The 13,704-nt window shown below is 35.7% G+C and overlaps 1 protein-coding gene across 2 annotated transcripts; it reads right to left on the reverse strand.

Moving 5' to 3' along the window:
• Positions 1–398: 398 nt before the first annotated feature.
• On the reverse strand, positions 399–13,243 carry sapcd1 (suppressor APC domain containing 1). Of its 2 annotated transcripts, XM_051934678.1 has the most exons (5): positions 11,985–13,243; positions 11,613–11,728; positions 8,815–8,961; positions 5,033–5,209; positions 399–714 (listed from the first exon to the last, which is right to left on the reverse strand). In XM_051934678.1, exons 2-5 carry the CDS (start codon positions 11,697–11,699, stop codon positions 586–588), a joined length of 540 nt encoding a protein of 179 aa, XP_051790638.1. In that variant the 5' UTR covers positions 11,700–11,728; positions 11,985–13,243; the 3' UTR covers positions 399–585. The 2 variants fall into 2 exon arrangements, with proteins under 2 accessions (XP_051790638.1, XP_051790636.1); XM_051934676.1 differs by lacking the exon at positions 11,985–13,243 and having other exon boundaries at positions 11,613–11,949.
• Positions 13,244–13,704: the final 461 nt, after the last annotated feature.

Below are 13,704 nucleotides of genomic sequence, written 5' to 3' on the forward strand. Positions count from 1 at the left end.
CACACACACAATTTCAGATGGAGTATTTATCTTATTCATACTGGAATTTTGGAAAACAGAAACAACTTGGGGTGTATACTGTATCATTGTGAATTTTGCTCCTGAAAAAAAAATCTTGTCATCAGACTGAGAAAGAGTAAAGTATACTGAAATGAAGCCTGTGTGCATTATAGTACTTGAAAGTAACATTTAAGCTCAGTAAACAACTGCTAACTTTTTGCTTTTCATAGAGTGCAGGTAAAGCAGCTTATATCAATGGTACTTAGCTCTTCATCAGAGAGTAGGACTTAGTTGAAGTGCCAAAAAAATTCCTTCAGCCTAACAGAGATAACCCACTAGTAAGAACTGGAGTACTGCTACCCAAAGAGAGATCCAAACCATTAGTAGAGGAACTGGATTCAGATGGGAAGTTAGGCAAAAGAAAGACTATGACCTAAAGACAGAGGGACAGATATAGGAAAGAAGAAGAATTTGTCATTGAATTTTAGGAGTTTGGGAAAGTAAAATTATTCTAGTATTATTTAAGATAACTCAAACATTACATTAGGTTTTTATCTGAATAGAACATTGCAGAAAATTGTTATCTCAGTGGGGAACAGCATTTTCAGGCAAGCATCCATGTTTGATATGAGATTGAAGTTCATTCAGTTGCTGTATGAGGTCATTTCTTTCTTGCTCCAAAAGTGAAATCTTCAGTGTCTTCTCACTTGATTCCTAAGTGTAACACAAACCATAATAAGTGATGCACAATCAATTTAAAAAGCACCCTACTGGAGTCCTAAGTCAGCAAGCCTTTTACTACAATATTAATTATGCCCATACTCCTACAATAATGATATTTACACCTACGATATCTGAATAACTTAAGATAAGGTAGCATCAATGCATAGAAGATGGCAGTGTACGCAGATTTTCATGGAATCCGGTATCCTAATCAAAGGCTAATTTGTGTCAATGTATTTAATTTGTCACTAGACCAAAGAATGTGAAATTAGCTTGGGCTCTGATTTCTGTGTTATTTAGCACACACCCGTTTTGTTCAACTAACTTGTATGTTAGGATATGACAGGTTTTACAGAGCAGTGATATAAGCCTGCTCAGTAAAAACCATTTAGAGCTTTAAAAAAGAATAATAGAAAAGTACAATACAATACAAATGAGTCGTTTACAGAATAAGTGTACCCAGGTGGGCTATCTTGTTGCCTGGTCCCATAAAAAGTGTGAATAGTGTACAGTCTGTATACCACAGAGAAGGTATGTTGTACAAGCAGCAAATCGCAAAACATGATTATTCAAATATGTTTTTGAAACTCATTTACGAATCGAAATGTATTTTGATTACAAAATAAATGTTTAACTGAGATTTAATAAGTAAACATATTCAGTGCAGAAAGGGATATTCTGATTGTAAGTAGTTTTCTTTAATATTTTATTTAACACTGATATTTACTAAATAATCATTTTCTTTTTTGTATTTTTCAATGTCATGTATATGTAAATGTTCTGTTACCCGTCCATCATTTTCCAATTCATGTGCCTATTGAGTAAAATCTGGAACTAACAAGATCTTTACTTCTCAGATTTTGCAGATGTTCTGACTACATTTTTTAATAGGTTTCGTTCAACAAGAGTATGCATGAATAGCAATTATGTGCGCATAGGTTGTTCATTTTTATTTTAATTTTACCTGACACCTTATTGTCAACACATCCAAGTTAAGCAGAATGTGCTTTCTATTGCTGGACCTACTCACTAGTGTATGTGTTTTTTTTGTATATCACAACACTCTTCTCCCAATAATGAATGATGAGTACCATGGGATATGTTCTGTATCGTCACTGGAGCAAATATTTGAATTATTCAGTTGGCAATTCAAAATTTGCCTGGGTAAGTGTTTGTGTGTGTGTGTGTGTGTGTGTGTGTGTGTGTGTGTGTATGTGTATTGGGAGGTGTGAGCCCATTCAGACCTGCTTCCTACTTGTCCTGCACCCCAATGTTACAAATTGATGTTATTTACCATCATTCAGTAATTTGGCGCATGTACTTGGCTGGAACACTTGTTGGTAAATGAAACACTTACAGAAAAGAGTGTTGATGTACTCCAAAATATCCGGTAGAAATCTTTAGAAGTAGCAGTCAAAACTCCAAACAAGTCTAAGAGCAATAATGCAGTAAATGTCAATTAATTTTCACAATGATCAACTAGATGGGCCACACAGCTGCATATTGCTTGATGATGTTGCTGCTTCAAAGTTTCAGAGTCATGAGTTAGAAATACTGCCATATTCTTTCTGTATACTGATTGCACTTCTATTTATGGTAACTCTGAGTTGGTCCTGCTCTGGTCATTATGACTGTATGAGTTATTGTGCCACAGTAATGGACAGAAGCTCTTCCTAAAGTAGACTTCTGCCTTGTACCCCTTGTTTCTGGGAATTGGTGCCAACCTCTGCAACTTTGTACTGGAATACGCGGGACCCCCTTTTGTTAAATCTTCCAGGGCTGGCTTGAAGCTAGCAACAAAGATCATCTGGTTAACTGACTAAAGGATACTAATTCAAGTTACTGAAGGAAGGCAGCTGATTTTTACTATTTGATTGCTGGATGTGAATTCTTTACATTCTTTTATTAAACAATTTTCATTTTATTTGCAAAAAAATACTCAGGCAAATCTGGTTAACATACTATATAAAGAGATCTATCTAAATAAAATTAGTTAATTTTTTTCCTTTTAGAACCAGTTTCGTGTTTTTAGTTGTAAACCCTTTAATTGTGTCACTATGTAGCAAATTTTAAAATTACTTATTTGTGACAGCTAGCAGAAATCTGTCAATCAATTAATAATGATTAATCAAACAGCAAATAACTGTTGGTATGTTTTTATGTCTCTAGTTTTGGTATTTTTTTGGATTTCATGTTCAATCGACTCCTCTGTTGATTTTTTAATTTTTTACCATGTCTGTTTTTCTTTTCTTTAATTAACACTTCACACCTTTTTTTTATGCCCAGCACTAATAGTCCCGAATACAGTTTGCTAATCTTTTAATTGTTTTATGTTAAACTAGCCAACGCCCGCAGTAGCATACGGCGGTGTAAGAATAGGAACGGAAAACGGTGAGAAAGGAATTCAGAAATCAAAAAGAAATAAATACTTCTTGAAAGACGCAGTTGTGCATAGGTGTTTTGGTGGAGAAGACAGATAATGAGTCAAAAGATCTAACTGTAGAAAAAGCCACGTACAACTGACCGTGGCTGAAGACTAGTATCAGGCCTGTGCTCTGGTCTTTGGGTATCCGACAGTGCATGCAGAATTTCCGGCCAAGCAGGATTACATGTGAAAGTGATAAATAAATCAGGCTTTCCGAATTTACGTACTATGGCCATGGCATCCTGATAGTTTTGTTGCATGTATCTTGGACTTCCTGAAAATGTGGACGGTAATATGATCAGTTTGCCTACACGCACATTTTAATTTTCAGCGTTTGCTTGCAGTGCGTCTGATAGTCGTTTGTATTGTTCCACGCGCAGATCTTGTTGATGTAATCTGAGATAGTTGAGACACGCACCATCTGTTTTAACATAGGCTACGCATCTACGACAAACTGTTGGAATTGTTTGCCGCTGGAGTGCAAAATACTAAATGTATTCCTCATTGTTAATCTGTACACGTAAACTTGGCATTGAGTAAGCCTTATTTGCTTGGCGGTTCTTTTATCGGGAACATGTTGTAAATCTTTGTACCAGCCAATATCTCCGTAAGGGAATAAAAGTGGGTAAACCATGGGATCGCAATTCATATTGAGCGTGGAAATCTGTTTACAGGAGTTGCCTATGGGATAGATGCAAATGTCCCTTTCGGCAGGCGGTTCACCATCTTCTCTGACGAAATTCGCTGCAACATCGGTGTGACATGTCGGAGCATTGTGTCGGGCCAGCGTGGGGAAGGGTTTGGAAGAGTACAAATAGGAATCAAGAAATGCCGCGTCGGCAGTGTGTGGGAGGGACCGGTTTTTAAGTGGAAGCAGGATGAACCAGAAGAGTAATATATATAAGAGATAAATAAATTCAGAACCTGGTGAGAACCTCTGCTGGAACACAAGGATTATTGATAAAAATTGTCATTTATTGTTGTTGGAAGTGCATTTAGCTGAACTTCGGCCTGACATAAGCTATGACTGTCTAAAGCACTGTCTTCCTGTGGGGGCCGATTAATTAAATGAATGTGGCTATTCAATAAATGCTTAGCACATTCAAGTAATCAGGTACATTATATCAGGACTTATAAATGCAGTTTAATTGTATAAAGTGTTTTTGTGGCAAGGTCCTCCAGATTTGCCACATGCAACTGCTGTTCATTTTTTGAAATCAAAAGAAACTTAACATTCTATTCTCAAAGTTTTTGATAGAATTCCTTTCCCTAACAATGTTAAATTGAACATTATCCATCAACATTTGCCTCAGTAAATGCATTTTTTAAAATAGAAGAGAGAGAAAGAGAGAGGTTAGGAGCATGTGCTGACACAGCGCATTGCCGCACCCACCACATGACAAACCAACTCAGGATCCCAGATTAGGACCCGAGTGCAGCCATGTAATGGGTGACATCTCAGCACCACGCTAGTTCAGATGGCTAACAGTTTATTAAATAATATTAAACTGTAATCAGACAAATACGCACTCAGAATAGTCCCTCAGAAAATACCAAAATGCAGGACAGCTGTGCAGTGCACCATCACATAGCATCATATACTTTCATGTGTTTGCAGATCTAAAGAAGCCAACAACTAACCAAGAAGGGCAAAAATGTAAACAGTAAGTTTTTAGTAACAAGTTTATAATCCACTTACATAATAAAAAAGGTCATAAATTACCAGGCAGTGGGAGCCACAGCTACAAAATCCATAAAATACAGCAAATAGCAAACAATAAATATAAAGAGGTTCATAAAACTAACTGGTAAGCAGAACAAGAACTTTTTGTGCTATCTCATTAACAGCACTGTTTTATATGTAAAAAGAGAAAAGGATACAACCTTCATTAACATTCTATTCTTGACTTGAATTGCAGAGATGATCTCCTGCTTAACATCATGTGTGCCAGTCAGTTGATAAGAAGCAGGTTTCATGTTCATAAGGCTTGAGAGTTTGTTAAGACAGAAGTTCATTTCTTGAATACGAGCCTGGTGATGATGGTGCCCTGCAGAGACACGCTTGACACAAAAGCAATATTAGCAATTGAATGGACTAGTCAGCAATATTCTTGTTTCTGCACAAAATAAATGATTGTTACTCTGAACAGTAGAGGTCTTTTAAAAAACCTTTAATCTTTAAGTCAAAATTATTTCAGCAATTTAACATTGATGTTTATTGAACATTAGCTCTGGAGTTGAATAGTAACATTATTCGAAGGTTTTCACTTTTAACTATTAATCAATTTTTGCCTGTAAATCAGGTTTATTCTTAATTAACCATTTTGTGCATCTTGCTCAAAAATATTCTGGATTATGATCATGAAAGTGGATTCACTGAAAAAAATGATTCTTTAACTCAACAAGCATTAGTTATGAGAATCAATATCTTGTACTAATAAAATAAACTTTTCAGATTTACATAAGGTGTAGTTGTATGTTCAACACACAACATGGATTAAATACTGAAAAAGGAGGAATGCATAAAGTGAAAGAGTAATTTTGCGTAATGTCAATGCTCAGTTAACCCAACACAGTTTGTTAAGTTGTGAACTCATGTGAAGTGATTTCTCCACAAACTGACATCAAAGCCTTTTCACTACTATGGCAAGCAGACATCTTTTGTAGAAACTACTGCACCCATGCACGTATCAAAGAATATGGTCTTCAGATTTCAGCTAAACACAAAGCTAAATTCTGTATTTTGGAACTGAGTTTTTATGCATCTTCAGAAAATGTATTGGCTCTGGAACAAAGCTATTAATGCAATTTTTGATATGATAATATGAAATTTACTTTATTGTGATAATAACTAGTGTTGCCTCACTCACTCAAACATGAACTAATGCAAAACTATTTTAAGTTAATTTACCTATGTACATGACTATCCCAGATTTGGATAAAAAAATTATATTTTGCATAAACAACCATAACGTTAGTAGACAACATGTCTCCACATGTCTAAAAGGAGACCCACACCCACACTGCAGATGGAAGGTGATTTACGATAATGTTTCATGCACCCTATATCATAAAAGTATCTTTTTCTTCTTATCCAGTACAACATAGAAATTAATTCTAAGATTATTCAAAAAGAGCAAATCATACACTAGCATATGAACATTTATTTGCAAGTAAATTTGTAATACTTACAAGACAGACATCTATGTTGAAGGTGCATATTAAAGTTTAAGCAGTGTTTTGCACACACTCCTCCTCCTTATTTTTAAGTAAATATAGGAAGCACCAAGTTGGTATAACGTACTCAATTAAATTGAGTCTAATAAACACATATATTGAGATAATTTAATTCACAATGTTTACTTATTAAGGTTTAGCTTTTGGTTTTCATTTCAATTGTTACAATAAAACTTATTCAAGTTAACATTTTCATTGGATTTTAAAATGTATGAATTGCAAGCCAATTTTTCCTAGTATTCTTATAGAAACATCTATGTTGAATTTACTTAAAAAGGGGCAAATATAAATTAAATCCAATAAATCTTTTTTTTCATGAGTAAGTAAGTAAACAAATGAGTGAAAAGAACAGACATTGAAACAGGAAGCACAAAGTTATGCATCTTATGTCTTTGCCATTTTTCCAATTATTTACAAATAATTGCTGTGTTACACTTAAAGTATACTTAGTTCTGACCCTTGTTATGGTTGCTACACATTAACTGTGCGTGGCTCTTCTCTTGGTACTTTTTATTGGCATTTTCAGCATAAAAAATTTAGTGGGGACCTGGGAGAGAGAGAGAAGCTGTCAGAAAAGACAGAGACATCATGAGGAGCCATGCAGGTGGTTCGTGTGTGAGTGGCTGCGTGAGTGAATGAGACTGAGTGAGAATAAGAGGTGATCAAGCACTATAGGAGCAACACTTGCTAGACTCACTCAACTGCTTAAGTCTATTGGTTTGGGTACACAGCTGCAAGCAATCTCAGGAAAGATCCTGGCTTATTGCCTCTGACAGTTGGAGAAAGGGAATACAGTATAGGCAGTGTTGTCTCACTCCTCAAGCGAGCAGAGACTGGAATGGTGGCAGAGGCATTGGAGCGTTGCAGAGAAAGAAGGTGGCCTTTAGTAACCTCACATGAGGAAGGAAGAGGCAATGCTTTTCATTATGTTTTAGACTACCAGAACCAGTGATAATAAAATGTCAGTAGAATAATACAATTATAAATCACATAAAATAAATACCAGTTAACATATTGTCATGCAGCAAAGCCATCAAAGTACAGTATTAAAAGATCTTAACATCAAAATACTCAACATCGAAACCAGACACATACATGAGTATTCATAAATTCCTAATTTTTGTTCATTAGGTAATTCATGATAATGATGACTACTCCAAAACAGTGAAATGTGCAAGTTAAATTAAAATGTATTATTTGGCATTATTATTCAAACATCCTTCAAATTGTGTCACCAAAAAAAAAATCAACAATTGGTTTCTCTAAAGCACTCTAGCCTTCAAGCCTGAAAATTTCATACTACACGCGTATATGCATGGACAACAGTAGGCTGAGAACACAGCAAGGTCCAAAGGACTGCTTGAGTGGAAAGAAAGTGGTACCAGAAATACAGAATATTTCTCATATTTCATGCTCCATTTCTTCTAGATTAGAAATTACTTTAAGCATATCATGGAAAACAGGAAAAGGATTGTGACAACTAAATTGAGTTTGCAACAAACATTATAACAATACATTAAATTATTGAGGCAAGATAAGTACTTAATTAATTTTTCTAGAACAGCACCATCTGCTGCCATTAATACAGAGAACCCACTGGCACTGTTTTTTTCCCATTTTTCTGTGCTATTGATGTGCACAATGTGTTAAATGGTGATTTTAAACTGTAAGCATTTTAAATTGTACCCTGTGCACACACTTTACTGTTGCTGTTCTCTACTTTAAACTTGATGTCTGTTTGGATAAAACAATGATCCACATTAAATACAGCAAGTGAATAAATATTACACATTTCTTTTGGAATACCTTTACTTTTTGCAGAGATTGTGAACTGTTTCATAGCTGTTTAGATGAAAAAACTGTGTTTGTTTCATTCAATTCTCCAATTTCTGCACTTCAACACACTGCCCATAACTTAGATAATGTAAGAGCAGAATGACCAGGAAGGGGTGAGATGGCTATTTGGGCTATGTCACCAAATTTTGTATCATATGACCCCCAGACTTGTTTTCTGAAGCCTTTGGCTTCATGACATTTTTGTTTTCCTATCTTCATTTATCATTTGGACAAAGCTATTGGTAGAAACAAAAAGAAACAAATTTAATGCCTCTATCACATTGTCACTTGTTGATTAAATAAGTAATGGCCTCAGCAACTTTAGTGTTATCTTGTATTCCTTATTTATTTATTTTAAATGTTCTTCTTACTATAATTATTTCATTAGCAAATCTTCATAGTATCTGTTTTAGCTTTACAATATCAATTTCTTTAATTGAAGTACTCCAAGAATGAAACTGCCCACTCTGCTCTATAAAGTGAGACTCGTTCTTGACCATTTTGATAGTCTTGAAAAAATGTGCCTTGTACCAATGAATATTATTGCATTCAAACTATGGAATAAAGTTGGCTTGCTGATCAACAAAACTCACCCAGTCCAATGTATTGGTCCCAACCACTTGCTGTTTACATTGCAGCTTGTAGATTTGCTGGCAGAACCAAAGGCGGGCTCTCTCCAAGACTTCAAGACCATTACAGAGACAATCCTTCTCTTTCTCTAATTCTTTCAACAGTTTCAGCTGTTTAGAAGAAAGGCAGACAGACGTAATGCATGTAGTAATATTAAGCTAAAAGGAGAGTAAAGGAGAAAGAGTTGCCCAAGTTCAGTGATCATGACATCCTTAAAAGAAGAATCCCTCTAATACTCAACATGTAATGGTAGAACACCAGTTCAGTGGATTGGATTTGCACTGTCAAGGTCCATAAATTATGTTCCAGAGCAAAGAAGTGGAATATATGAATTTCATAAATGAGAACCATCAGGAGGCAATTACTTGGAGCTCATCCCCATAGTATTCGCCACAAGACAGGAACTGAGGACCAGAGAGCTCATGCATTCCTGAGTTCATTCACAATCGGCAACTGAGAACCACCAATGAAAATAACTGCCATATTTTGGGAGATGAAAAGAAAATTACATAAATAAATACATTGACGTTTTTCCATCAATACATTAGGCACTCCACAATAATAATTTAATGTTCAGTCAGATATTAAAGAAGGTGTAGAATCCAGTAGCCAATAAATTCATCCATTCATTTTCTGAACCTGCTTTATTCATTATAAAGACATGGGAAGCAAGACAAAAACAAGCACAATTAGTCATGACTGCCAATATTAGACAACTGAATATCCCTGACGCTGAAACTGTGAGGCAGCAGCACTTAACTGCTAAATATGACATGTGGTATTGAAGATGTGAGTTCCAAAATCTGCTAATTACACCTTTTGGTAAAATTTAGTGAACACGTGATTGTGACTTTCATGCAGTTAGTTGGTCATGCGCCGAAAATATGTTTGAGCTTCAAAACCTGCTAATTGCAACAGTGTAGTGCTATAGTTTTAGGGATTTAGTTTCAAAATCTGCTTACGGACACAGATTTTCCTATTTATCTCCAAAATGTATCTTTTGTACTTAGCTGATTTTGGAACTGAGCTCTTCAATTGTTTAGGTGCTAGTTTTTCTGTTAGTGTTATGAAATTTAAGGTGTGGTCAAAATGTTTGACACCATTTAGTATTAAATACTTGCTTTCTACATCTTTATATAAATTACATTTTTTTTTGACATCATGCCTTTCACAATAATGTGTAGATAGAAAAGGTACTACATAACAGTTAAATAGTTATACTAGCTGTGTTACCCGGCTTCACCTGGAAAATTTTATAATAGTGTTGTCAGTTATATAAGTGTATCAGAAATACTATGTAACTAATTTTGTATTTTTCTGTATATTGTACTTGTAGGTTTCTTACAAAGGGCTAATATTATTGACAGGCAGTGTGGTGTAGTGGTTAAGGCTCTGGCCTTGTGTCACACATTGAAACAAGTAATGAAATTTTTGATGAGAATCAAATGAAACTCTCGTGATCTGAACACAATTGAAAATTTGTGGTCTGTTTGTAAGCAATGATTTTGTGGAATGGACTGCACAACCAATGGATAAGATGATTCAGGCCGTAATTCAGGTTTGGTACAGAGACCTCAGAATCCTCCAAGACTGTTCAGAATTGGAGAATTTCATGCCAAACTGCATCCAGATGCTTCTCAAGAATCAAGCAATTCATGTCATGTACTGATGTGAGTATAAGAATATTGTTCATAATAAAAACATTGAGCAAAACTGATTTTTGTTGTTTACAGTTTGTTTCAAATAATCTTTCCCAAGGGTGTACAGATTAATCCATACAGACAATAAAAGCTAATAGGACAAATAAACAGATAAACCCACCAAATACAAATTATACATAGTTATTTTGGAGTCTAAAGACAAAGTAAGGTTGATACTGTAATATCAGTTATAAGAGGTGATTAGAATGTAAACGGTAATATTTACAGCTCAGATAATAAATAAAGCACATTTGCTTTCCAGCATGAGTAGGTCAGTGTTAATAATTATTTTTATTATCACAATCAACCTTCTCTGCCTAACAGTTAAATTGCCTGACATCTTGTATTTGAATCTGTTTACAGTGCATTTAAGTGACCTCACATGCCTAAGATCTTTCCCTCCCCCTAAAACAAGGCCAACACACGCCATCCCCAATCTTTACTATCTCAGCTCTCAGCTGTTTGATGTACACCCCTAAAATAGATTTCTGTCAGATAACCTTTCCACTTAGATAGATAGATAGATAGATAGATAGATAGATAGATAGATAGATAGATAGATAGATAGATAGATAGATAGATAGATAGATAGATAGATAGATAGATCTTTATTGTCATTGTCACTTTTACAAAGGAACAACAAAATTGAAGGTGCAGTCGACTCAGTGTGAGGCATAAGAGTTAAAAAGACAAGAAGAGAGAAAATAATAACAAACCGAATAGTAATAAAAGTACTTTATAAAATATACAAATTGTGCTTGTTATATATACAAATTGCACTGGTTAAATGTACAAATTGCACTGGTTGACTTAAGGTCTATATTGCACAGAACCACTAACACACTCACATACGGTTCCCTTTGGGTATGTCACTTACTAAGTACAGTATAGGTGAAACACATAAGGACAGGGATTCAGCACACTCCATCCAAATATGTACACACAAGAAACGTCTGGGTCCACAGAACATTTAGCCCTCACACTTTATCAGTGACCCCAATTGCATGTTACTCTGTTTAGCTGTTTTAAAAAAAGAGACACACAGAAGAACGAAAACCTACCCAGAGGAAGAATCTGAGTGCTTCCTTACTCCTCCGACTGTTCTGAAGAGGGATGATAACCACAGTGTAGCTTGCTGAGCAGGACATGAGTGAAGAATAGTGTGGTCATGTCAGTGCTGAAAGGTGCAGATTATGAAAGAGTCAGAGAGACAGAGAGAGAGAGAGAAAAGAAAGTGGCAGGGTGAGCAGAAAATTCCAAACATGGCAATGAAAGATTCCTCAGAAATGTGTTAGAAAAACAAAAGTGAAGAAAAAGAGCAGAGAGAGAAGTGAGAGAGACAGAGAGAGAGAGAGGAACAAATCAATCCAGCACTGCAGTAAACAATCTCTTAGTGAGATGCACTATTTGACACAGCTGGGCTGACTTCACACCTGAATTCATTTGTCATTCTTTTGCTTCATCCCACAGGAGATCATTGCAGGGAAAGCGAATCCAAGCCTGAAAACATGAAGCACTCAGATGCTGGTAAAGTTGTTGTTTTGTAGAAAAGGCACTACATAACAGATGAATAGTTCTGAGAGTAGTGTTGTATTAGCAGTAGTCACTGCTGTTTGACTGCAATTTTTGATGACCCACCCTTCAAAGAGCTTGTTTCAGAATAAATCAATGAGTCACCTTCCTACATTATAGATATCTGTGGCCTAAGGCCAGCAAATGTGTGCAGCCTAATCAACCTACTTTATTATTGGGCAGGCATTGAACTTTTGCAGCGGCGCTTCTCTTCACTGTGCTTTGTTTTCTTATCACACATCTCTTTCTCTTTGAAGTTTTCCTCACATTGTGGTGTGCTGCTGTGTTGTACTCGTTATTGCACTAGAGCAGAGTTTACACTCTTTAAGATCATTGTCTTTTTAAAATGGTATTTCTTAATATAAAATTTTACATACATTTGGTTATTAAACATTTTAAATGCAACAGCGGAGTCATAGCATAGGAACTTCAGGAAAGCACATTGAAATGCATTTCAAAATCTTGAATGTGAGCAACAGAGAAGAAATTATTGTAGAGAAGTATAGATAGGGGAAAGCTTTGGATACAACCTGAAGAGGAAAACTAAATCCCACCATTCCTAGTAAAAGTAAATACTCACACACTTCTATTTTTTCTTCACTTATTCATTGTCAAAATCCATTTGATTCAGGGCAGGATCACTTTTCAAGGCAGTATTACTGCGAACCCAAAGAAGGAACCCCAGGGTGCTTCTCAATCACAAAAAACAGAAATAAAGGTTACTGAACACACATGCACATGTCGTAAACTTTTAGTTTAGAGTTGACAGCAACAGCACTAGAGCATAATTTTGGCTGATGGAGCTGCACACTTTTTTATCTGTGGGGGTGGAGGTATGGATGAGAGGTGGTTCTTGGTTGAATGTGGTGGTGTTTCTTAGCACCATAAACTGTATTACAGTGCTTGGACAAGTGATATTTTACTCCTAACAGTTTTAATTTAAAAATGTTAACAGAATGCATATTGTAATAACATATGTGTGCACCCTGAGAACTCCACCAATCATCCCCCTGATTGCTCTTTACTTTCAATGTGCTCCTGCACAAAGCAGCTGACACAACAGACTATCAGTCAACCTTTGACTTTTTCCAGAAAAAGTAACACACATTAAAAAAAAAAAAAAAAATTCTATACAAATGTTTGAGGGATGGCACAATTTCATTTTCCAAATTGTTTTATGATGTGAGCTTATATTTTTTTTTAAATGAAACAACTAGAAGAAATTTAACAGAAGAATGCTGAGACATGCTTGCAGAGAAACAACCCCGATATGCAAGAAATGCATCCATAGTCTAAAGTTAAAACAGAAACTGGTATTCTTTAGCTTTCATTGCACATTTACCAAAATAATTTTAGGGTCAAAATTTGGGCACAGAGGCTATCATGCCACCTTGTAAAACTGTGACCAATGCAGATCACATGACAGACAACTGTGTCTGCCAACAGTAAACAACATGTGTAATAGAAAAAAATGGATGGATTGTTCCTTATCTGGCTGGGAGGCCTTTTAAATGGAAGGAATGGGTAGATGGGATGAGCAGGAGGCTGTTACACTGGACAAGCGGAGACTGCTTCCCAGGG

Source organism: Erpetoichthys calabaricus, chromosome 1 (assembly GCF_900747795.2).
Source record: "Erpetoichthys calabaricus chromosome 1, fErpCal1.3, whole genome shotgun sequence".
In the NCBI taxonomy this organism is placed as follows: domain Eukaryota; kingdom Metazoa; phylum Chordata; class Cladistia; order Polypteriformes; family Polypteridae; genus Erpetoichthys; species Erpetoichthys calabaricus.